Below are 23,210 nucleotides of genomic sequence, written 5' to 3' on the forward strand. Positions count from 1 at the left end.
TACTTCCACTATCACTTAAAAAAACTACAACACATACGTATTTCATTTACTACTTGCAAACTTCTTCAGGCTGGAGAACAACCAGCTGAAAGTCTCCTTAATAAAGCTATCAAAAAACTTCTTCAGTGTCTAGCAAAAGTATTAATACTAGTTAAATAATCATTTAGATCAAATCAAAAGAGTTGGCAGGCGATCAATCTTTGACACCAATTTTGTATAAGCTCAAAATTTCCTCTTAAAACTACAATAATTTGCAAGTTATTTTCAGAATTTTGACAATTTCTCCCCTCTTGATTTTCAATAATTTTGAAGGGGAGGTTGATAAATGTAATTTTTTTCATTTGTTCTGACCTTACTGAAGAAGGAATCTAAGTGGTAGCTGAATACTGATCGACAGCGTTATTTTTAACAATTGAAGCAGCTCACTGTAGTCCGTTTTGTTTCTGACACCAATTGTCTATTATTACAATTTCTAAAATTTGTGTGAGCCTCTGAGATGTGGAGGTCCTTAGTCATGTTCGCCTTACCTCCATCTCGCTTAATCCGTCCCCGTTAAAGATTGTTCGCGAAAAAATGCAACACTTTCTTTTGTGTATACCTTTTTATTGCATGGGTAAAAATTGATGAAATTTTGAGTGAAACTAGCCTAGAGTGTAATGTTTACATTTGAAAAATCTCATCACAATCTGTCAAGTGGTTTTGCTTCGACAAAAAATTAAGGGAGCGCTCGTGGAAAATCCAGGCCATTCCAACAGGTGGATCGCGAAACAGTTCAAGTAGACCCAGACGACCCAGGCGACCCAGCGGCGAGCTGGCAGTGGAAGAAAAGCGAAGACGACCAACCCCGTGAACGCAAGGAAGGCGAGGGATTACTTTAAGCGCAATCCGAACCATTCGATTCGCGTCGTGGCCAAGAAGGTCAATTCTTCCGTCTGGTTCGTCCAGCAGACAATGAAGCGGGCCGGATTTCATGTCTTCATGGTAAGGAAGGCGCCTAACCGAAGCGATAAACAGAATACGGTGGCCAAATCCCGCACCAGGAAGCTGTACCGTGAGTGGTTGGTTCAGCCAAAATGCATCGTAATCGACGACGAGACGTACATTACAGCGGACGCCAAGTAGATCCCCGGCCTGGAGTTTTTCATCGGCAAGTTGAATGTTCCGGAGAAGTTCCGGAAGAAGAAGGTCAACAAATTTGCCAAGAAGTACATAGTGTACCGGCACCATCCTAGTTCAAATATATAAAGAAGAATGCCTCCAGAAGCGCCTGATGTCCTTCCTCCGGTCCCACGAAGGTGACACTCTGTTTTGGCCGGATCTGGCATCGTGTCAACCATGTTGTTTTTGTGCCGAAGGAGGCAAATCCGCCAAACTCACCAGAATTTCGCCAAATAGAAAAATTCTGGGCGATTATGGAGGGCAAGCTCCTGAAAACAGGGAAGGTCTTCAAAAACGACATGGATTTGAAGAAAGTGTGGATGCAAGTGTGTAAGAAAGATGGCGCAAGTGTTGCACAGTATTTGATGGGTAGCATTAAGTTCAAGGTGCGGGCATTTAGCCTAGAAGAGGAGGTTGAATAAACCAACTTTGCAAAAACATAGCTAATATGTATTTATTTATTCCCTGACAGTTTAAAAAATTTCCGACATAAACTGAATTTTTGGTGCTCATTTTTGTCCGTTGCATTCTTTTCGACTACAGCGTAGAGCATTAATGTAGTATCGCTGTGAACTCATATTCAATAAAATTGATAAAACCATTCCAATGCACACGCAATTCGAATAAATTTATAGCTATGTATCGCACCTAGCTTTCAGCCGCTTTCGATACACAAATCTAACCTTTCCGAAGGATATTAAATCACCTTCAACTTGTAGCCCCGTGGCCTACGAAAAAAGCGCACTGCGTACATGCAAATCAATAAGTAGGAACATTCGTCCACGGCACAGCTCCAGGCACACATACACACACACACACACACACACACACACATACGCAAGGTCGTAAAGAAAAATTCCTCACGCCCCCCGAACACCATGGCTCGTGGGTCCCAGTTGATCGATCTCGACAAGCACGCACGCCGAAACTTTCCCTGTGTGCGGATGGTGGTCTGGTGGTTTCTGGTGGCCCGAGACGTGATGATTTTTACCCTCAAACATTCGCAGAACAATCGGCACGAACAGCGCTGATTGTTTCATTCGTTTGTCGTGGTCGGTTGCTCATATTTCAACGACCACGACGACTGCAGCGGCAGCGTTGCGAGCGGCTGATGGTTGATTTTTTGTTTTGTTTTGTAATTATGCTATACAAATAGAATACATTCAGGCGCGCGTGGTGCCATACATTGTCTGCACACGCCTTAAAAGGTAAACCCTCCACCTTCCCGGATAAAGCAGCGCTACCGCACGGTCACCGGTTGGGTGCTAACGCGTAGGTGGGAGGTTTTGTCTGACAACATTTTATTTGATTTAAATTATTGTTTTAATTAAAATCGATGTTTGAAATTGTTTGAAGTTGATGAAGTTGGTCAGAAGGCGATGACTGTCGGTTAATTTTCACTGAATTGTTTCGAATGAATGCACGTCAAATTGAATATAGTAGAATTTGTTAAGCAGGTTTGTTTTATAGTTTAAATAGAAGGGGTGTTTGTGGAGTGATCAAAGTTATCAAGAGTAGTGAACCATGGAAAAACGTATGGAAATGCTATAAATAATAATAATAATATTAATACTCAAATTAAAATTTCAAACAAGGAAACATGAATCAAATAAGTAATAGTCAGTTACGTTGAATAAGCTTTCAAAAAAGAAAATTAAATCTCCAATACAGGTCGGAAAAGACAGGAACAGAGAATAGCTTTCATTCTCCTAATTCAACCCTTTTCAGCGATTATCCACCCAATTTGAGTCGAGTCAGGCATTACATAGGAAGCATATGCATTGGAAAAAGTCTGTTCATAATCCAAGATTGTTGCTCGGTTTTTCCCTGTTCGTAGAATCGAACGATTCCGCTTATCGTACAGCAAACAGGCTATCTTAATCAGCCATCTCACTTCAGAAGGTTCGGTAGAACTCCCTGAATCCCATCGTTCATTATGCAAAATGCCAATCATTGCTCTATCTTCCGTGAAGATGCGTCGATTCCGGCTGTCTCATCTCCCATTTTTTCTTTTTATGAATTGCAAGCAATTTGAAAAAAAAAAAATCTTCGCAAATCCCCGCAGCGGGAACGAGCTGCATCCATGGATCAATTGAGTGTACGACGATGACGAGGGCGGCGGTATTTCTAGATCCACTGTACAAAACCAAATCGCGTTTTCCATGGTGGAGCCCGGTTTCTTTTCCAATCTAAGAGCCGAAGAATGTCGTTGCATTTCCCGCTGCGTTGGCTGCTCTGTGCTTTAGGACTCTGCCGGTTATTTTTCTCTGTTCGTTCGTCTTGTAACCCAGATGCAGCAGGGAGGGAGCTAACCAGTCAACTGAATCCATTTATGAGACTTTATATGAGTGACTTGGATTTGATGGCGGCAGGAAGCGTAATGCTGCTAGCTTCAAGTTGCATGTGCATAAAAATCAACTTTCGTTCGAGTGTCAGCTTATTTGAAATGTTCCGGGAAAATGTCGTCGAGCGGAAATACTGGCTGCAATGGCGATAGCACCCGTCGTCGCTGGTCGTCCTTGCTGCGAGCTGCAGCTGCATTGTATGCATACACGTACTACATTTGTGGAGGAAATGTGGGACGTACGTTAAACACGAGTATTATAAGCGCGTTCGAAAATGGAATTTATGTTCATTGCCCAGATGTGAGAGCACACACACACATATGCCCCATTTATTTGCAATCAGTGATAGAAATGTAGCACAGTAAGTGTCGCCATTGCAGTCGGGTTGTAACGAGCATGTTTCGACTATTTCTATGGACCACTCCGATCTTCTGGTTGGATGATGAAAGCCAACATTTGTATTGAAAAGGATTGATGATACCAGGGTGACCAGTGAATTTGCATTTTGAAATTCACGGTTTTTTCCCGGTTTTCCCGGTGCAAATCTTAAAATTTTCCGGTTGCTCGTGTTCAGTAAGAAGCGAAAGGGCTCAACAAGATTGGTTAAACATTTGTTTATAGTCTGAGATTACTACTATATATTATTGAGATTTGTTAATTATGGAAATCTCCGTGATCCTAAATTTGTAATATTTGTTTCCTTCAATCTTGGATTGAGAAAATATTCAAAATGTGGGTTTTTGAAGAAAAAACATCATGATCCCTGATTTTAACCAGAATTTTTTTAAGGTTTTAGAACTTGACCGAACTTTTAGGGATCTAACAATTTAATGTTTTTTTTAAAATAAAAATTTATAGAAGTTTGAGGTAATTTTCAAATGAATTAAAGTTGAGGGAGATTTCTAATGAATGTCAATATCAGACTTAAGTCGAACATTAATATGATAGATAAGGAGATGAAAGTATCCCAAGCAACTAAGAAAACATCGTAAATATTTTACATTTTTTTTTATTTAAGTTACCCAGAAATCCCTTAAATGGTGCATGAAATACTTCTTGACACAAAAGTGTTTCAAATTTGTTGCTTGTTTTACTTTAGGTCTCAATAATGAAACATAATAGTTTCAATGTACTACTTGGATGACCTCTCAAAGCATGCATACAATGGGAGGAACAAACATGTTGCAATCAAAATGGTATGAAGTCATTTGCTACGTGGTATTGTATGAATCACTTGAGCAACAAATCTAATTTGTGTTGCTTTTGTTTTATAAGAGTTTAAAAAACATTATATTTCTTGTGATTGTAGCGCAACAGTGTGTGAACCTTATGTTTTTTTGTATCTAGTGAGCAACTTTTTCGAGGCTAAATATTGCGAAGAGGTGCTGGCGAAAGCCATCGGACCGACGCTTTCAGCAGATAAGACATAGTTTTGATGTCTTTGAGCCAGCTACAAAGCTATAATAATATATTTATTAGCTTATATAAACATTATATAACATTACTCACAAATTCGGTAACTGGTTATTGGAAAACAATTGATTCCAACCGGCACCTCTTCACTACAATATCTTCACGATTGTACTCAGTTTGCATTATTAGATTATCGGTCAACAGATATTAGGAATGATCACTTTTTATATTGCTCAATTCTGAGAAGCGCAAATTTACGCAACAGAGGCGTTACTAAAATGTTGCTGTAAGATTTCACGTGTCTTCTTGTTAAGTATGTTACAATAAGGTTACAGATGTCCCTTTGTTGTTTATATCGTAAAATTACTTTTAAAAAACCTATGGATGTAATAATCTGTAAGAAGTCTTTTTCATGTTTTCAATGCAAATTTCAATCAGAAGAAATTATACTGTCAAATAAAGCAGATCTATATGTCTGCAGATTTCTTTGAGTTTGAAAATGAAAACGAAACGGTCGCTTTGCAAGCCAAAACGCAACTTTTTAAAAACTAATGTTGAAAAGAGTGAATCTGCAGAAGGCTATACAAATAATAATCTGACCTGTACACCGAAAACTGCAGCAGAGTTGGTGAGCCCTTTAATTGAGGAGCAAGTGGGTAACAGCAGTAAAAGTGAAGATGAAGCTGACAATCCATCTGACCAACATGGAATGTGCACTGAGCTCAGAGATTGGGCAATAACAGCACCAAATAAAACATGCCGCAATGAACTCACTACTTGTCATTCAAAAATGCTTTATTCCCAACAATGTTCTGCCAAAGGATGATAGAACATTGGTACAGACACCTCGATCAACAATAATTTTCTCGAATGAAAATGGTGGAGAAAATTATTAGCACTACGGTTTGAAAAGATCGGTTACGGAAGCTCTATCCACAATTACCAATCAACCATCCGAAGTCTCACTAAATGTGAATATACCAGCTACCAGCTTTTAAAAGCTCATCTCAATCATTGTGGCCAATTTTGATAAGTATACATGTGCTAAAAGATCTTTTGCCACCATTTGAAGTGGGAATTTTTGTGTGGGTTGTGTAAGATAATGATAGAAAGTATTACAAGTAAATACTTCAGTAGAACATTACAGTTAAGTCAGTCAAAACCTCATTTGCAACTTTTTTTTATCAAAATATCATGTTACAAAGCTCAGAAGATAAAAATTTAAAACTATGTCAATGAGTAATTGAACCTTTGTCCATTGGAACGAAGAGCCATGCTAAGAAAAAAAAGTAGAAGGGTCTGGCCTAGGGGCACGAACGGAAGCTTGACGTAAGACCGCTAGTGCACGGAACAAATGTGAAGAGCATTTAGTTCTTTTAATTGATCGATCATCTATTATCTTAACTCTTTCCGTTTTTGAATTGTAGACGTACCAAATTTGTAGGAGTTTTTTTTTCAAAGAGAAAGTTGATGAAGAGAATCGATCAAAATCACTTGCACCCCTGCTTCCAAGTTTGGTTACAAGATTACAACTCTGGAGAGCATTTTGTGTGGTCGTTGGGGACATGTGGTTCTGAATATGGACAACCAGGCACAGACAAATTTTATTCCAACTCTTAACTGTAATAAGCTTGTTGACCCTGAAAAGGGCCGTTTTGTTGCCGTAGTTGGTAATGATTTAACCTCCAAAGCCGTACAGAGTGCGTCTTTCGCTTCAAACCGTAGACGACATCCATGGCCGCTTACGCTTGGCGTGTTCAGAGTATGTGACAGCATCACGGATCACATTTTCCAGGAACACCTTCAGCACACCTCGTAGATCAGACCGGAGATACGTTTGACACCGCCACGGCGAACCAGAAGACGGATGGCGGTTATCATGAAGAACCTTGCGATGACGCTTGGCGCCTTCTTTACCAAGACCATTTCCTCCTTTTCCACGACCAGTCATTGTTGCTTGTTATGTAGAAGAGTGGACTATCTAACCTGCCATCACCTTCCTACTGCTGCTAATGCGGCTTCTGCTGCCTGCTCAACACACCGTCCGAAGCTAAAATGAGTTGAGGCCAGACAGCAGCGCTTTTTTATATCTGTTCAGGTTAAAGCAGAATGTGGTACTCGATTATGACGACTGGGTTTGGGGAGAACGTTTATTTCATGAAAACAGTAATACAATTATCATTTTTAATTTGTACATTGGAAAATGATTAACATTACCACATTTTCAATCGTTTCTTGTTATTGTTATTGATACGTAGAAATATTTCTGATCGATTGGTGATAAAATTATTGAAATTGGTCCAGGGGCAGCTGCGTTATTAATGTTCGAAATCTTTCATAATTTTGTTACATGTTCCATTTTCGGTTTTCACATAGTGTACCCCTTTATAGAATTCACAGACGTAGTCCTACGTCAAAAATTAAAGGGTTGTGTCCTTCACACGACTGTAGTTTGGCGTAGAAACACGCAAAATTGATGTATGTCATGCATTTTTGACTTTTATACTTTACATTAATTTTTTTTGAGTATTTCAATGTTTCGGTTATGGTTCACTTTTTTCCTTGATTTGTTTTCCGTCGATCTTGTTTTCCGTGCTGAGCACCAATGCTACCAACGCCAAAGAGGCAGTTCCCTCACCTGGATCCTACCTATCGACCCATCAACTCATGAACCAGTTTTGCACATATAACTTTTCCACGTTTCGGTTTAGTGAAACGGGACCCAAGGCTCATTGTTAATTGTGAAAGGTGATCCCGTCCACCTTTAGCCACTGACATGGTCCTAATGCGGTCCAAATGCGACACCGTCCGAAGCGGTAATGAGCAAAAGCACGACAGCAGCAGAACCATGTGAAACCACACCCCTGATAGGATTTCCCGCCATTTTTATGAATGGAGTGGGGTAGAAAGTATCTTTTGTGCAGAATATGTTGGAAAGGCTGGACTTCGGATGTTAATCTAATTGCATATATAGAGGTACCAGTTAAGTTTTAAAGTCAGTTGTTGGTAATTCACCAACAGAATATCATCGAATGTATGCCTTTCTTAAGCAAATTTTTTTCTCAAATATGAAAGTTTTGGCTCTATGATAAGCGGGTAAAAAATTAACGAAATTTAACTTTTGCTTTTACTTATAATTGTAGTTTGCTTAAAATTTATTTCCCGGAATAAAGTGATAAGTCCACGACTTTTTTCGGGTTGTCGTTTAAGGCGGGGGGAGGGAAGGGGGTGTTTTGCATGTATAACTTTTCCAAGTTCCTCATTTCCTCATTGTGATAAGTGGTCACGCCGTGATCCACCTTAATCCGCTGACTTGCACCTGCTTGCTGCAGGACCAAGTGCCACGTCATCCGAAGCGGTAATGAGCAGAGGCATGACAGCAGCGCTGTTTTGTATCTTTTCAGGTTCAAGCATAACGATGTACAACCAAATGGTACTCGATTATGACGGCTGGTTTAGGGAAAACGTTTATTTCATGAAAACAGAGATAAAATGTACATTTTTCAAGTGTTTTTCGTGGTAAATTGAAACAAATATTCATTTCATTTCTTATTGGTAATGTAATATCGTATCGTTTGGCGTATTTGGATTTTATTTTCATCTATAAATGACAAAGTTACACGCATTCAAAACCTAACACTATTTCACCACACATATTTTTTGATTTGCACCCCAGTATAGTCGACAAAGACGTAGTTCTTCGTCAAAAAGGAAGCAAAATTCTTCGTTGTACTAGGTGTTGGACAGGAACTCACCTGACCGTCAGTCTCATTTGTCATCTGTCCAGTAATCTACGTTGAAATGCTGCAGCGGATGAGTTGAAGCCGAAGAACTGGTAAACCTCATTAAATATTGCCGTCTTAAATCGATTCGGATCGTGTTGGCCATCCCCTGCATAACGTGCTTCAAGTGACAAGAAGTCTCGCTGTCGTAAGCTCTTTCGGGTGCGTAGACGTTCAGTTGGGCCAGTATTTCTGCTGCATCAGTTTCACCCAACATAATTTTCGCGACAAACACAGTCTTGTGCAATAAATCTTCTACGTTCCAATGAATCAAGCCCAAGGAGCCTGCATCGATGTTCATACGGCGGTAAATTCACAGGATCTTGCCATGGAAGACTACGAAGAGCATATCTCACAAATTTCTTTTGAATTGATTCAAATCTACTTATCCAAGTGGTCTGATATGGACACCACACGATTGCATTAGATTCTAAAATCGAACGTACCACAATAAAGTGACCGGAGGCAGTGAGGATCACGAAATTCATTAGGAACTTTGAAGATGAATCCTAGTTGTCTGTTGATGAAGTGATGAAAAGTTATTACATTACATTTAGGAATACTAATCGTTAATAAGTTTCTTGAGCACCACTCTTCGAATTTGATAATCAGTTGTTGTAGCAGGTCGCAATGCTGGATGCAATTTACGATTACGTATAATTTAACATCGTTCACGTAGAAAAGGCGACATCCCAGTGGTATTAGTGCCGATAAATCGATGATAAAAATGGAGAATAGAAGTGGTCCTAAGTTGCTCCCCTGTGGGACACCAGATTTGTTGGAGAAACATTCCGATGATTCATATCCAATCTTTACATGTAGACTACGATATATAAGGTACGATTCAAACCATCTGATGAGATCTCCGGAGATTCCGAGCTTATGTGTTGCTTGGGTATATAATTGATAGTACCGTTAGAGTACGACAGTATAGAAATTCTGTATAGAATTTGTATAAGAAGTATTTATGAGCAAAGGCCATTTTTTTTAAGTCTTTATTTGTTCCAAATTCAAAATAAATTACATTTCATTTTAACCTAGGTGCTCCAGTTACTACAGTAACTTACCAGCCTTAATTGTTATGATATATAGCTAAGTGTTTTTACATTCTTCCTGTCTTAGCAATTCAGTATTTTAAACAGGTTTTTTAAACCTGCATGTCAGTATAACAATTGATATCTTAAAACTAAAAACTAATCTAATAAATCTAAAATCTAAGTATAAAGGGAATTAATCGTTGAAATTGAGGATTGCAACGATTTTTGCCTGAAATTATTAATTATTTTGTTGGACATTTGTTCTAAAGCCTCAACATTCGAAATTCTATGTACTTCGGTAGTACTGTACCAGGGAGGCAACTTCAAAATCATTTTCAGAACTTTGTTCTGAATCCTTTGAAGTGCTTTTTTCCTGGTAGTGCAACAACTAGACCATATTGGCACAGCGTAAAGCATGGCCGGTCTAAAAACTTGTTTAAATATTAGAAGTTTATTCGTCAGGCAAAGTTTGGATTTCTTGTTTATAAGAGGATACAGACATTTTATATATTTGTTACATTTGGCTTGAATGCCCTCAATGTGATCTTTGAATAAAAATTAATTAATTTTTGGTCAAGTATTAATCCAAGATATTTCACTTGGTTTGACCAGGAAATTGGAACTCCGTTCATAGTGATTATGTGACTACTACTAGGCAGTGTTGTGAAAATATCAAAAGATCTAATCTCACCAATGTGCATAATCTCATTTGAGTATCGTAGACCAAAAACTCAACACGCAAACAACAGCAGATGATATTACAAGCTGTGATACGGTTGCTATGATATCATGCTAACAAAACTCCCCGGCTACAATTCTTACCAAACTCTGTCGAGTTTGAGCTTCAAGATTTTTGCTGTACATCCGAACACGAAACGAAACTTCCATCAATGCTGGCAGCAGTAACTTCGTGTCTGCCATCTGTGAAGCGTAAAGAAAGATAGCAAACTATGCTTTCTCTTTCTAAGAAAACGATGTGCAAAGGAATCATTTTTGTGGTTAGTCAACTCGTGGCTGCAATTTTACATGTTCTGAATAGTCTCGCAATATCAAAGGAGCTTGTAAAAACAATATCATGGTTGATATTTTATTCCAATATCATGCGTGATATTGGGAGCCCTTGAGAGCTAAACAAAATCATGTGAGTGAGGATTATGCCATCACTGCTACTAGGTTTCAAAAACGAAGCTCTAGGCTTGTGTGGAAATATTATAAGTTGAGTTTTGGAAGCGTTGGGAGAAATCTTCCATTTTTGTAAATAGGAAGAGAAAATATCTAAACTTTTCTGCAGTCTGCTGCAAATAACACGAAGACTTCTTCCTTTAGCGGAAATGCCTGTGTCATCAGCGAACAAAGATTTGTGGCAGCCCTGACGCAAATCAGGGAGGTCCGAAGTGAAAATGTTATACTCCTGCTCTAACAGGTAGTCGATTAGATTTGGAATTTCGATAATTTACCTGCAGAGTTCTGTCAGTTAAATAATTTTAAACTAATTTCATAATATAAAGTGGAAAATTAAACTTTTTTTCAATTTAGCAATCAAACCTTCATGTTAAACACTGTCGAATGCTTTTTCTATGTCTAGAAGAGCAACTCCAGTTGAGTGGCCTTCAGATTTGTTTGAACGAATTAAATTGGTAACTCTTAAGAGTTGATGAGTAGTTGAATGCCCATGGCGAAATTCAAACTGCTCATCTGCAAAAATTGAGTTCGTATTGATGTGAAGCATCATTCTATTCAAAATTATCTTTTCAAAAAGTTTACTTATTGAAGAAAGCAAACTTATTGGGCGGTAGCTAGAAGCTTCAGCTGGATTTTTATCCGGCTTCAAAATTGGAACAACTTTTGCATTTTTCCATTTATCAGGAAAGTCATTAGTTAAATAATTTTACCAAGAAAGACAAGGTACTCTCTGGGAGTTTTTTTTTGATGAGGATATAGAAAATTCCATCATCGCCTGGAGCTTTCATATTTTGAAACTTTTTAGTTTTAGACCTTACTTCGTCCAAATCAGTCCCCCAGGAATCATCAAAAATATTTTCCCGGGAGAAAATATTCAGAAAATCCCGAGCAACCTGATTCTCAATAGGACTAGTAAGACCCAAACTGAAATTATGGGAACTCTCGAATTGCTTAGCAAGTTTCTGAGCTTTTTCCAAATTTGTGATCAAAATGTTACCACCTTCTTTAAGCGCTAGAATAGGCTATTGAGGTTTTTTCAAAAATTTTGTGAGTTTCCAAAAGGGTTTGGAACTCGGGTCTAATTTAGAATCATTATTTTCAAAAGTTTTGTTCCTCAGAGCAGAGAATCGTTTTTTAATTTGTTTTTGCAAATCCCGCCAGATAATTTTCATGGCAGGATCGTTTGTTCTTTGATATTGTCTCCTACGGACATTTTTCAGACGGATCAAGAGCTGTGGATCGTCGTCTATTATAATTGAATCGAATTTAACCTCGCATTTTGGTACTGAGGCAGCTCTTACTTCAACTATAGAAGTAGTCACCCTAGTAGCATAGAGCACTGGGTCCCGAAGAAAATCATTATTATTTTTGGCTCACTCAGTACCAGAACAACGGTCCCAAGCAGTCCCAAGCTATTTCACTCACCCCTGCATGTTCTGCATGAATCCACACACCCCTGATGTTATCTGTCAAACTTTCATAGCGAATCAAAACAAACATAGTGTAGTAATAGAATTTCAACTAGAATAGGGTACGTTAATCGTTTGCTTGGGACCAATAGGCTACTAAAGTGGTGAGTTTCGTATTGATTGTTGCTAGTAGCACGCTTGTCACAAATCAATTGTAGAAACTCATATACGACTTATTTCAGTCTTAAACAAGTTGCTGTAACTTATTGTGATGAAAGTGTGCTACTCGAGCAGAGATTCAAGAGCATAATTAATTTGGGAGGAATGGAATGTTTGGATCGAAGTTATATTCCATAAATGTTCGATATTGCTCCCAATCAGCTCTATGGTAATTGAAAGTAGAGCTGTTGGGATTACACATTATTTCTTGGGATATTTCAAAAGTTACTGGAAGGTGATCAGAACCGAAGTCAGCATGGGTAACCAGTTGGCTACAAAGTTGACATGAATCAGTTAAGACCAAATCAATAGTGGAGGGATTTCTTGCAGAAGAAAAGCATGTTGGGCTGTTTGGATATTGAATAGTGTAATAACCTGCAGAACAATCATCAAACAGAATATTACCATTGGAATTGCTTTGAGCATTATTCCATGAGCGGTGTTTTGCATTAAAATCACCAATAATGAAGAATTTAGACCTATGACGGGTAAGTTCCCTTGAGAAAATTCTTTTGCTGGCCTACGCATTGGAATGGCAAATAGGCAGCTATAAACGAAAGTTGTCCAAATTTTGTTTCAACAGAAACAAGCAAAATTTCACAAAACTTGGGTTTCAAATGAAGAAAGAATTTTATGTTTGATTCGTCTATGAACAATGATGGCAACGCCACCACAGGGTCCATCAAGACAATCATTTCTATAAACCAAATAATTTGCGTCCTTCTTAAGCTTATGGTCAGGTTTAAGGAATGTTTTAGTTATAACGGCAATATGCACGTTATGAACTCTCAAAAAGTTAAATAGCTCGTCTTCATTACCTTTAAGAGATCGAACATTCCAATTTATAATATTTAATGCTTTAAAATCCATTACTGAATTTTAAAGTCCTAACAATATTATTTGCAAATTTTACCCCAGTTTGAATAGCATCAAACATGGAGTTAGATTTAAGCATATCAGAAATCATGTCAATTAATGATTTCTGTAAAAAAAAAATCCATTTTAGGGGCAGTAATGCTTCCTAAGTCAAAATTGTCAAAATTTCCGTTAGAACATTGGTTAATATTTTGATTTCTACCCACTGCAATAGCAGCATAGGTAGCTCCATTAACTCGCTGAACATTGTTAGCAGCGAGGGGAGTAGGTACAGCTGAAAAATTTGAAGCAGGGGTGATATTTGTACCTACGGGTTCGAATGTAGAATTTGTTCCTCGCTGACCGTTGTTAACAGCAGAGGAATTTGTACCTGGTCGGAAACGTGGAGCGTTTCCTACCTGTCGGTTAGAACGAGATTGTAGGATCGCTTGCGAGTCTTACATTCCCAAAAATTGAATTTGTGGTTTTCACCACAATTTGAACATTTAAATTTCTTAGGATCTCTCTTCACAGGACAGTTGTCCTTTGCGTGAGAGGAATCACCACAATTCATACATTTAGCTGGCATGTAGCAATTTTTAGTTCCGTGACCCCATCCCTGGCACTTACGGCACTGAGTGGGGTTTGAAAATTTCCTCCAGTCTTCCTGAAGTGTTCCCACTTCACTTGGACATGAAGCATAAGGCTAGCTTGTTCTAAGGCCTTAAGGTTGTTTAGTTCACTAGACTTGAAGTGAACTAAATAAAAATCATTAGAAATCCGGTGGCGCGAATCGGCAGGACGGGATTTCATTTTCATTTTGATTACTAGGAGTGGCACAACTCCAAGTAATTTTGCCAGTTCATCTTTGATCTGATCCAGGGATTCACCACTGGGCAGTCCTTTCATGACAACCTTGAACACACGTTCAGTTTTGGTGTCGTAAGTAAAAAAAAATGTGCTGCTTTTCAGTAAGATACTTGAGAAGACATTTAAATCCGTCCAAGGTTTCAGCCAATACACGGCATTCACTCCGACGTCCAATTTGTAGTGAAAACTTAACTTTCACGAAATTCAAAAGTTCCATGCGAAGAGAATGGAAATCGGAAGTGGTTATCACAATAGGGGGAATCTTTTCCTTCTTGGCATTAAGCCGGGAAAGTTTACTAGAATTTTTCTTGGATGATGGATCATTCTCATCATCCGTGAGCAAATCAAATTGATTACTCAAATTAATTTCATCAGAAGGGGGGTCAAGAGTTTACCCCTTTCTTTTGCGTGTAGGCACCATGTTGGCAGTAAAATTAAAATTATCCAAATCGACTTCCAAGCAGATTACTATAAGAATCTGAAGGATCGAAGAGGAATTTTCCAAATCGATATCCAAGAAGGATTACCTCGGGTAGGGTCCAAACAAGGATCGAAGAGGAATAAGAATTGAACAAGGTAGAACATTTTTTACAGGTTGAGCACTGAAAAGTGCTGTTTAAATTTGTTGTAGCATAAGGTAGTAGTAACACTTCCTTCAGCAAAAAGCAAATAGATCCGCACGGCAAGAGAGTACGATGCGGACTGAGCAAAGGACAATGTTTATGATTACCTCTCACCCCAGCAGGCTTGGGTTCAATCCCAGTCGGCGCCCCCGGGATGTTCTGAGGCATAACATCTCTGATCACGCCTTACTTCGGAAGGGAAGTAAAGTAGATGGTCCCCGGTTCATGAGTTGATGGGTCGATAGGTAGAATCCAGGTGTGGGAGCTCGACGGCCAAAAAAAAAAGGACAATGTTTGATAACGGCACGAATCGAACGAGTATTTTTTTTTGCTTGATTTGTTTTCCGTGCTGAGCACCAATGCTACCGACGCCAGGGAGGCAGCTCCCACACCTGGACCCTACCTATCAACCCATCGACTCATTGACCGGGGACCAACGGCTTTACTTTCCTTCCGAAGGAAAGCGTGATCAGAGATTTTATTCCTCAGAACCCAGCCTCTTTGGGGTGAGACGCAATCTATTTATTTATTTATTTATTTATTTATTTATTTTTTTATTTATTTATTTATGCGAGAAATTATAATATTGCATTAATTTGGGTTTTGTCATTGTAAAGTCAATGTTATCGCAGTGCTTATTATATGTGTCCATCATTTGGTTCAAGGGTCCAAATTTGGCATAATAAATCATGTTAATAATTGTGTTATAATGACCTGTGAAAGTAAGTTTTGAGTCCAAAATAACACCTAGATCCCTGACTCTATCACACTTTTATACAATCTGGTTTCCTAAAGTGATTGTTATATCGGGTAGGATTCGTTTTCTACTAATGGTAATTGATTTACATTTTTTTATATTTAATTGTAGCACACATATAAAAATCCTGAATTTTAATAGTGATGTAAACATTCATTCACTCACGTAAACTTGTATTTCATTTCACGCAACCGAGCAACTTGTAAACAATATTGTTTGCAATAATGGACTTTTGTATACAATATTTGCTACTTTGCATGAAATGTCTCAGAACTTTACATGATATATAAATTAAACTTGTATGATATGTGACGCTCCATTTATAAACAGAAATTTACACTACTTTTTCCTACTGTGCAGGTTTTTATGACACCAATTATGGAATATCTGTATTTCCTCTTTTTATATGATGATGTCTTTGGCATCTTTTATTTCCAAAAACAGTTTAATGTCGTCAGCATGGATTAAAACTTTCAATTTCTTTAGAGTTGGTTGGGAATGCTAACATGAAGCTTTAGTGTGACAATTTCTTAGTAATGAAAGATATGCCATTGACGAAGAGAATAAATAAAAGCGGACCTAAATGAGAGCCTTGAGGAACTCCTGGAGTGATATCAACGGGATTTGATGTTTTTCCTTTGTATTTTACTATTTGATGGCGGTCAGTTTAGTATGATCCTAGCCAATTGAGGAGTGCGCAATGAATTCCCATTTTTCGAAGTTTAAACAGAAGCATGGGTATGTCAATTCGATCAAACGCTTTGCTGAAATCTGTGTACAACACTTCTACATGGTTTCCATTCACGCTTATCACTACACGACCGGCGCCGCTGAACGAGTATTTATTTTGCCAAGCTATCTATCTAGGGGAAATAGCTCTACACAGCAAAAAAATAATTTTGATATCACATCAAAGTGGATGCACTACAATCATGTCGAAAATTTCATGTAATTTTTATGACCACATAAATAAACAAATGCAGTAAAAGCAGCGTAATGTCAGTTCATGCATTGTATTAATGATAATTTTGTCCTTTTTAGCAAGTAATATTACACCATATTTTCGACATGATTGTAGTGCATCCACTTTGACGTGATATCAAAATTATTTTTTTGCTGTGTAATGTTGGCCTATACACAGATAAAAATTCTGAATTTTAATAGTGATGTAAACATTCATTCATAAACTTGTATTTCATTTCACGCAACCGAGCAACTTGTAAACAATGTTGTTTGCAATAATGGGCTTTTGTATACAATATTTGCTACTTTGCATGAAATGTCTCAGAACTTATATAATGTAAACATATATGATATATGACGCTCCATTTAAGTGCATCATACAAAACAGAAATTTACCCTACTTTTTCGAACTGTGTAGATTGAACTAAGATTGGGCCCATCGATAAAAATCTGCTATTTATCATTTTGTTTAATGCGTCATTGGGTCGGTACTTATGGATATTTTTGTTCGCTATTGAAAATTTAGTCGATTGCTGAATTTATGTATGGGCCCAATTTAGCGGCATTTAGGTTGACATTACATCAATTTCCCCTATACAAATATTTATCGAAACTTTCAGCACTGAAAGAGGAAAACTTTCAAAACAAACTGCTGTCAAAACAATCCAAAGCTGACCACTAGTAGCGTTGCTATAAATTAATCTGTGGAGGCGGATTCTAACTGAAGCAGATTTTATGCCCAAAATTTTCCTTCTACTTGACGATTAATTATAAAGTTCACATCGACAGAAAATGACTATTTGTCATTCATTGAATTAGCGCAAAACTTCAGTACTGAAAAAAAAACCCATCGCCAGCAGCAGTCGTCACACAATGCAACAGGGTGTGTTCAAGTGTCTGTCTGTGTAGGGGGTGGATGGTACAGTAAAGCAGTTAAAGTACTGCGCTGAGTTGAGAGCAAAATGCAAACAATCAGACCCAACACCCAACCCCGTGGCGGACGACCAGCGTAATTTGATTACATCCAAACGGAAGCGAAAAAAAAAATCGGTGCCATTTAACGGTTGGTCAGCAAATCTGAGCAAGGGGTGCTGGAGGAGGCACAAAGTATAAAACTGCATTTCCTCCATGAATCTTTGCAAGTGACGACGACGACTACGACGACGGTGGTTGTAGTCGAATAAAAAAATTAAAAAAAAAAATCCCAGAGGGTTGTGAATGAAGAAAATTAAATTTTCCTATTTTTCTCCTGTTCTCTTGCAGATGCTTGCGGATTTAGACGTTGCTTCTATTCCGCGGAACGGTGCGGTTGCATCTGGGCAATATTACCGGTGATAACGTCCGCAAGGTGCCCAGTCGTAAAATGTGAATGAAAGAAACGAGGGATGCTGTAGAGAGAGAGAGAGAGGGAGAAGAAAAAAGTGCTTGACATGCAAAGTGGAAATAGTGCAGTTGATAGCACTGCGAAAAATATGTGTATTTGGGTTGACTGATAGTAGCTTGAAGATCATATTATAGTCGAAGTTATAATTGTTTGGTAGCCATTATTTTGATATTTTTTTCATGTTTTAGTGATTCATTATTTTGTTCTTCTCACAGTGCACCGGAAAAGCTGTGTAAAAGTAGCGGAAATCACCTCCCAACACGTAGTCGACGTAGTAGAAGAGTGGAAGCTGTTCTGGTAGTTTAATTGAAAGTTGGACCATTTGACGGTTGAAGAGAAGATTAAAGTGAGTCTGGCGGTGTGCGAAAGTGTGGTTTTTGTATGGAAGCAAAAAAAATGTGGATCCCTCGGCCAAATGATAGAAATTGAAACCGTCTATGCTGAAAGGGGTGTAAATTTGTGAGAAAAAGTGAAACAGAGTGCCACATTTGTGGAAACCGTTGCCTAGAACGAGCGACGTCGACGTTGGAAGCAGGAACAGGAACGATTGCTGCCCAAAACGCTAGGCTATCTTCCTTTTCACCGCTGCACAGGGCACAGTACAAAGCAGCACGATGGAATTAAGGATTGTTCCGGTGATTCAATTTGTCACGATCGTTGCCGCATTCAAGCTGAGCGCCGTTAGCTGTGGTGAGTAAAATGGAGTTGGTGATTCGATTAATCTGGCTGCGGAAAGGGAGTTTTAACTCTTTTGTTGGGTGTTGTGTGAATCTATTTAGTTTTTTTTAGAAAATATTTTTTTTTAGAGCTGCTTCATGAAGAGCCTGATTATATATTCGATAACACTGTATTACAGCTGATGCTGGGTGACCAGTGAACCGGAAATGCCGGGAATTCTAAGTCACTCTTCGAAAAAAAAGTAAATTTTGGATAAAATAAAAGTCCCATGGACTGGACTAAATTTTCTATCCTATAATAAGACCCCTTTAAGTCTGATATTTGACGTTGAGCTTCTCCAAATATGTAAACTAAATTTTTAAAGCCTGTCATTTTCATGCAAATATGATGCCATAGAAAAAGAATCCATATCGGTACCATTGACCTGTTCCAGATTCGATGCTTCGGGTCTTTGCGGGTTTTTAATCACACAGGAAGTAGCTGGAGTGCCCATAAATGATTTGGTTGATTGCTGATCTGAAATATAGGCAGGGAAATGTGTTTTTCAGCAACCAGGAAATGTTTCAATTGACCTACCATAAAAGTCATCATATACAAAAGCCGTATCAAAGGAATCGTCTAGCGGTTTTGGCGCATGTTTATTCTGTATCGGATCGCACAAGGATCCAGCGTTGCCAGATTTTGTTTGGGCTTATCGGTATCAATGGTTAAAAAAAATCGATATTTATCGGTATTTACAATTTTAATTCATTTTTATTTTGTTGCTTCGAAAGCGAAAATTTGAACTTTTGGACTAAGAATGACCTTTCGAGGAAATTCAGAAGAAATTTCTGGGGAATGTTCTAATGAGTTTCTGTAAAAAGCCGAAAAACTTCCAGAGAAAGGAGAAAGAAGTTTTCTGGAGGAAGTTTGTAGAAAGTTCTACTGTGTTTCCTGACTTATAACAAATATACGTTGTATACGAATACCCCAAATACAAAGTAAAGTTCGACTGATTTTACATTGCAAATGCTATGCAAAATTAGACGAGTCATACGTTGTATACGGGGTACTCGTATACAACGTATATTTGTCATAAGTCAGCACTAGCGTGCACAGGAATCTTGTTACGGAGGGGCATTTTTTTTTTCTTAGGGGCATTTAATCTTGGGATGGGGGAATACTCCAAAGTGCGTGGTGGATGGTGCTGTCCACCCACCACTGTTTTTCTACTGTTCAATTTAGCAAATTTTTTTTTTATTTTCTTGCTCCGGTGGTGATTCATCTTCTTCAATGCAAACTGCATTCAGACAGCCAATGGAAATTAGTTCTATTTTTTTTCAAATTTTTACCTAAATGCCAAAGCTAATAAGATCATTAAAAAGGTTTAAAAATATGTAAAGATTCAAACAAATGCGCACAAAACTATTTTGACAAGTGGGTACAATATTGTTAACGGAATGACGACTTGTGCGAAGGATTGAGCATGTCAACGCTGTCTCAAAGTACCGCCAGTCTGAGTGACAGAAAATGATGCCAAACATTCAACATGTTTAAAAGATGATATAAAGAACAAACCCGAATTTTTTGCAACGCACATCAACAGCTGTAACTTTTCAAAAACGGTAACAAATGACTTGAAATTTTCAGGGAAGATTCTTAGATGAATTTTTAGTACGACAACAATAGACTAAGGTTCAATGGCAAACTAATACCCACTTTTCAATCAGGGAATCCAAAAGCTGTCTTTAAACTTTGTACAGTTGCAAAAAATTCCATCCTCAGAATTCCTTGAGGTTCTTTTCGAAATTTTTAAAAATTTATAAGTTCTTTTGAAATTCTTCTCAGAAGTCCTCTGGAATTATTTTTAGAACTCTTCTTCACTTTTACTCAGAACATCTTGGAACTGAAATTCCCTTAGAGTTTCAGAAGAATTTCCTCAGTATTATCCAGAAATTATTCGCGGAATGAGCTAGAAATTATCGGTACTCCCTTGAAATTTTCCTCAAAATCCCTTGGAATATCACTCGGAATTATATATAACTATCTGTAGGATTCACTAAAAATTATTCGCAGTATTATCTTGGAATACTCCCCAGAAATCCTTTGGAACTGTCCTCAGAATTTAATATCCTTGAGGTTCTTCGCGGATTTTTTTTAAAACTCTCCTAAGAGCTTTATTGAAATTCTTCTCAGAAGTCCACTCGAATTATATTTAGAACTCTTCATATTTTTTTTTTTCTCAGAACACCTTGGAACTGAAATGCCCCTAATGTTTCAGAAGAATTTCCTCTGTATTCTCCAGAAATTCTTCCCAGAATGAGCTTCAAAATTTCCTCAACATCCCTTTGGAATTTTATTCAAATTTGATTTTCTCGATATTCTTTTTGAAATTATCAAGGAACTATCTGCAGGATTCACTTTAAATTTTTCGCAGAATTTTCATGGAATCACCCCCAGAAATCTATTATTTTGGAACTGTCCTCAGAATTCAATACCCTTCTTATCGAAAGTCAAGTTTAAGTCGTCCGTCCATTCACCAAAACGTTGTAGTTTTTTCTACCAGAAATGTTCAATAAAGCTTGCCCCTCCATTCACCAGAATTGTGCAATTTTTACATCAGGAATTCTCAATTCAGCTTGCCTCTCCATGCAGCAGATTGTTGCAAATCTTACACCAGAAATGCAAACTTGCCCCCAGAAAATTTTACACCTGAAAATTTCAATTGACCAGAACGATGCTAATTTTCCACCGTTAATGTTCAATAAAAATTGCTTCTCCAATCTTCTGATTAGTGGCAGGAAATAATCATTTTGATTATTAAACAATCTGTATAAAACGGTATAAAATATCAAAAATCGGTATTCTGAGGAACCTTATTTGTATATCGGTATTATGTTCAAAAATCGGTACAAATACCGATAAATCGGTACATCTGGCAACGCTGCAAGGATCATCTGTGATGTCAAAAATTACTTCTGGCACATCGTTTGTAGTTCCCGGAACATGTTCTTTTCTACTGCTGAGTACAGTAGGCATGGCTGAACTATCAGAATTATTAGTAGAATACCTTTTCTATGGTCATTGTGGCACAATTGACAACAACAATGCACTTATTACGTATTTTTTCCAGGGAATTTTCTATTCCAATTCCCCTTATGATCTTCCATCGAACATTAACATTTTGTATATTCTTAATGTTATTCTTCATGATTTTGTAAGATATTTCTGAGAGTTCCTACTGTAACGTGGTGCGTTTATTTCGTTTAAATTTTAAGCTTAATTTAGAATAACTAAGACGTAATCTGACGTAATTAATAATTTCAATGCAATAAAAATGAGTGATTCGTTTCAAAAGAGCAAAAGTGTCTTGGCCACGTGCACTTGTCAGGATTGTATTCGTTTCCGATGCAATGTAGCAAAAAGAACGGTGATATGTTCATTTGTCGGGATTTTTATAGCAAGATAAAAGTTAGCTTTGTAGATTTGAAGGTTTTATTGCAAGCTAAATAGCAGATGTAGCTTTGCTTCATAGCTTGGTAAATACGTGAAAGATATAGGCACAGACAAACAGACATAACACTCACAATCACATTCATCGCAAATAATGTTTTAGTTGGGAATGTACCAGTATTTGTCATGGTGGCGCCACTGAAGCGTTGAGCAAGCAACCACATTTCAAACTTATCAGTGATGCCAGTTCTTTTTCACTTCGATTTATTAGATGTCAGCTCTTGAAAATGATAAGTGGTCAAGGCATCCCACTGGAGGCACATACCACATCTGACGAATGCAGAACAAATTGTTGTTGAATATTACAAACAAATTGCTGCACATTAGTCATTTGCTTGTTCCTAATATTACGCTGAACGATGTACACAGAATTCGAGAACAAATCATTTTGATGACTGTAATATTATATCAACTTTTACCAGTTATTGATGTTCAATACTTCGCCATGAATATCATTGATTAATACATGTTATATTTTTTGCTGCGTACACATTAAAGTTATGAGCGGTGGTACAAATGGCACTCATTAGTGTTGCATTACCTAGTTTAAAAACTTGTTTCCAGCAAAAGAAAAAGTACACTAAACAAACAAAACAAATCTCTAAAAAAAAAGTCTGAGCTTCTGAGAATTTCTCCTGCGGTTCGGTATTTCTGCAAAATTCAATCAATTCTATAGATCTACGGAAAATTTCGTAGAACCGACATCACTTACTTCCATCTGTTTTGTTTTTATTCAACACAGCGACGCGTTGACTGAACGAGGGAAAAGCAAATAGTGAAAAAATTGCATGAACGAGGGATGCTCCGGTTGCAAAACAATGCTTGGGAATGTGGATGATAGATGGTGCTAGTGTGCATGCAAAATACGTTTGACGATATTTTTTGAAAAATTTTCTACTAAGAGTTATGTCTGTTTGTCTGTGATATAGGATTCAAATGAATACCTGAGTAAAATGGCTAAGCCAAACGTTGATTTTTCTCGCCAGATCCGATCCGATCCGTGGTTTCTTGGGAAAAAGAAATTCTAGTCTTTGTCATTTCGC

At 37.8% G+C, this 23,210-nt stretch overlaps 1 protein-coding gene across 3 annotated transcripts in view; it reads left to right on the plus strand.

Moving 5' to 3' along the window:
* The window catches only part of LOC135698454 (uncharacterized), a 300,826-nt gene that overhangs the window by 130,991 nt on the left and 146,625 nt on the right, over window positions 1–23,210 (plus strand). For all 3 annotated transcript variants that reach the window (XM_065218452.1, XM_065218451.1, XM_065218450.1), the window contains exon 2: window positions 18,213–18,687. In XM_065218452.1, the coding sequence (XP_065074524.1) occupies window positions 18,612–18,687 (76 nt within the window). In that variant the 5' untranslated portion in view covers window positions 18,213–18,611. The remainder of the gene's footprint in view (window positions 1–18,212; window positions 18,688–23,210) is intronic.

The sequence above is a fragment of the Ochlerotatus camptorhynchus genome, unplaced genomic scaffold (genome assembly GCF_037179485.1).
Source record: "Ochlerotatus camptorhynchus isolate MF236.1 unplaced genomic scaffold, CSIRO-AGI_Acam_v1.1 ptg000086l, whole genome shotgun sequence".
In the NCBI taxonomy this organism is placed as follows: Eukaryota; Metazoa; Arthropoda; class Insecta; order Diptera; family Culicidae; genus Ochlerotatus; species Ochlerotatus camptorhynchus.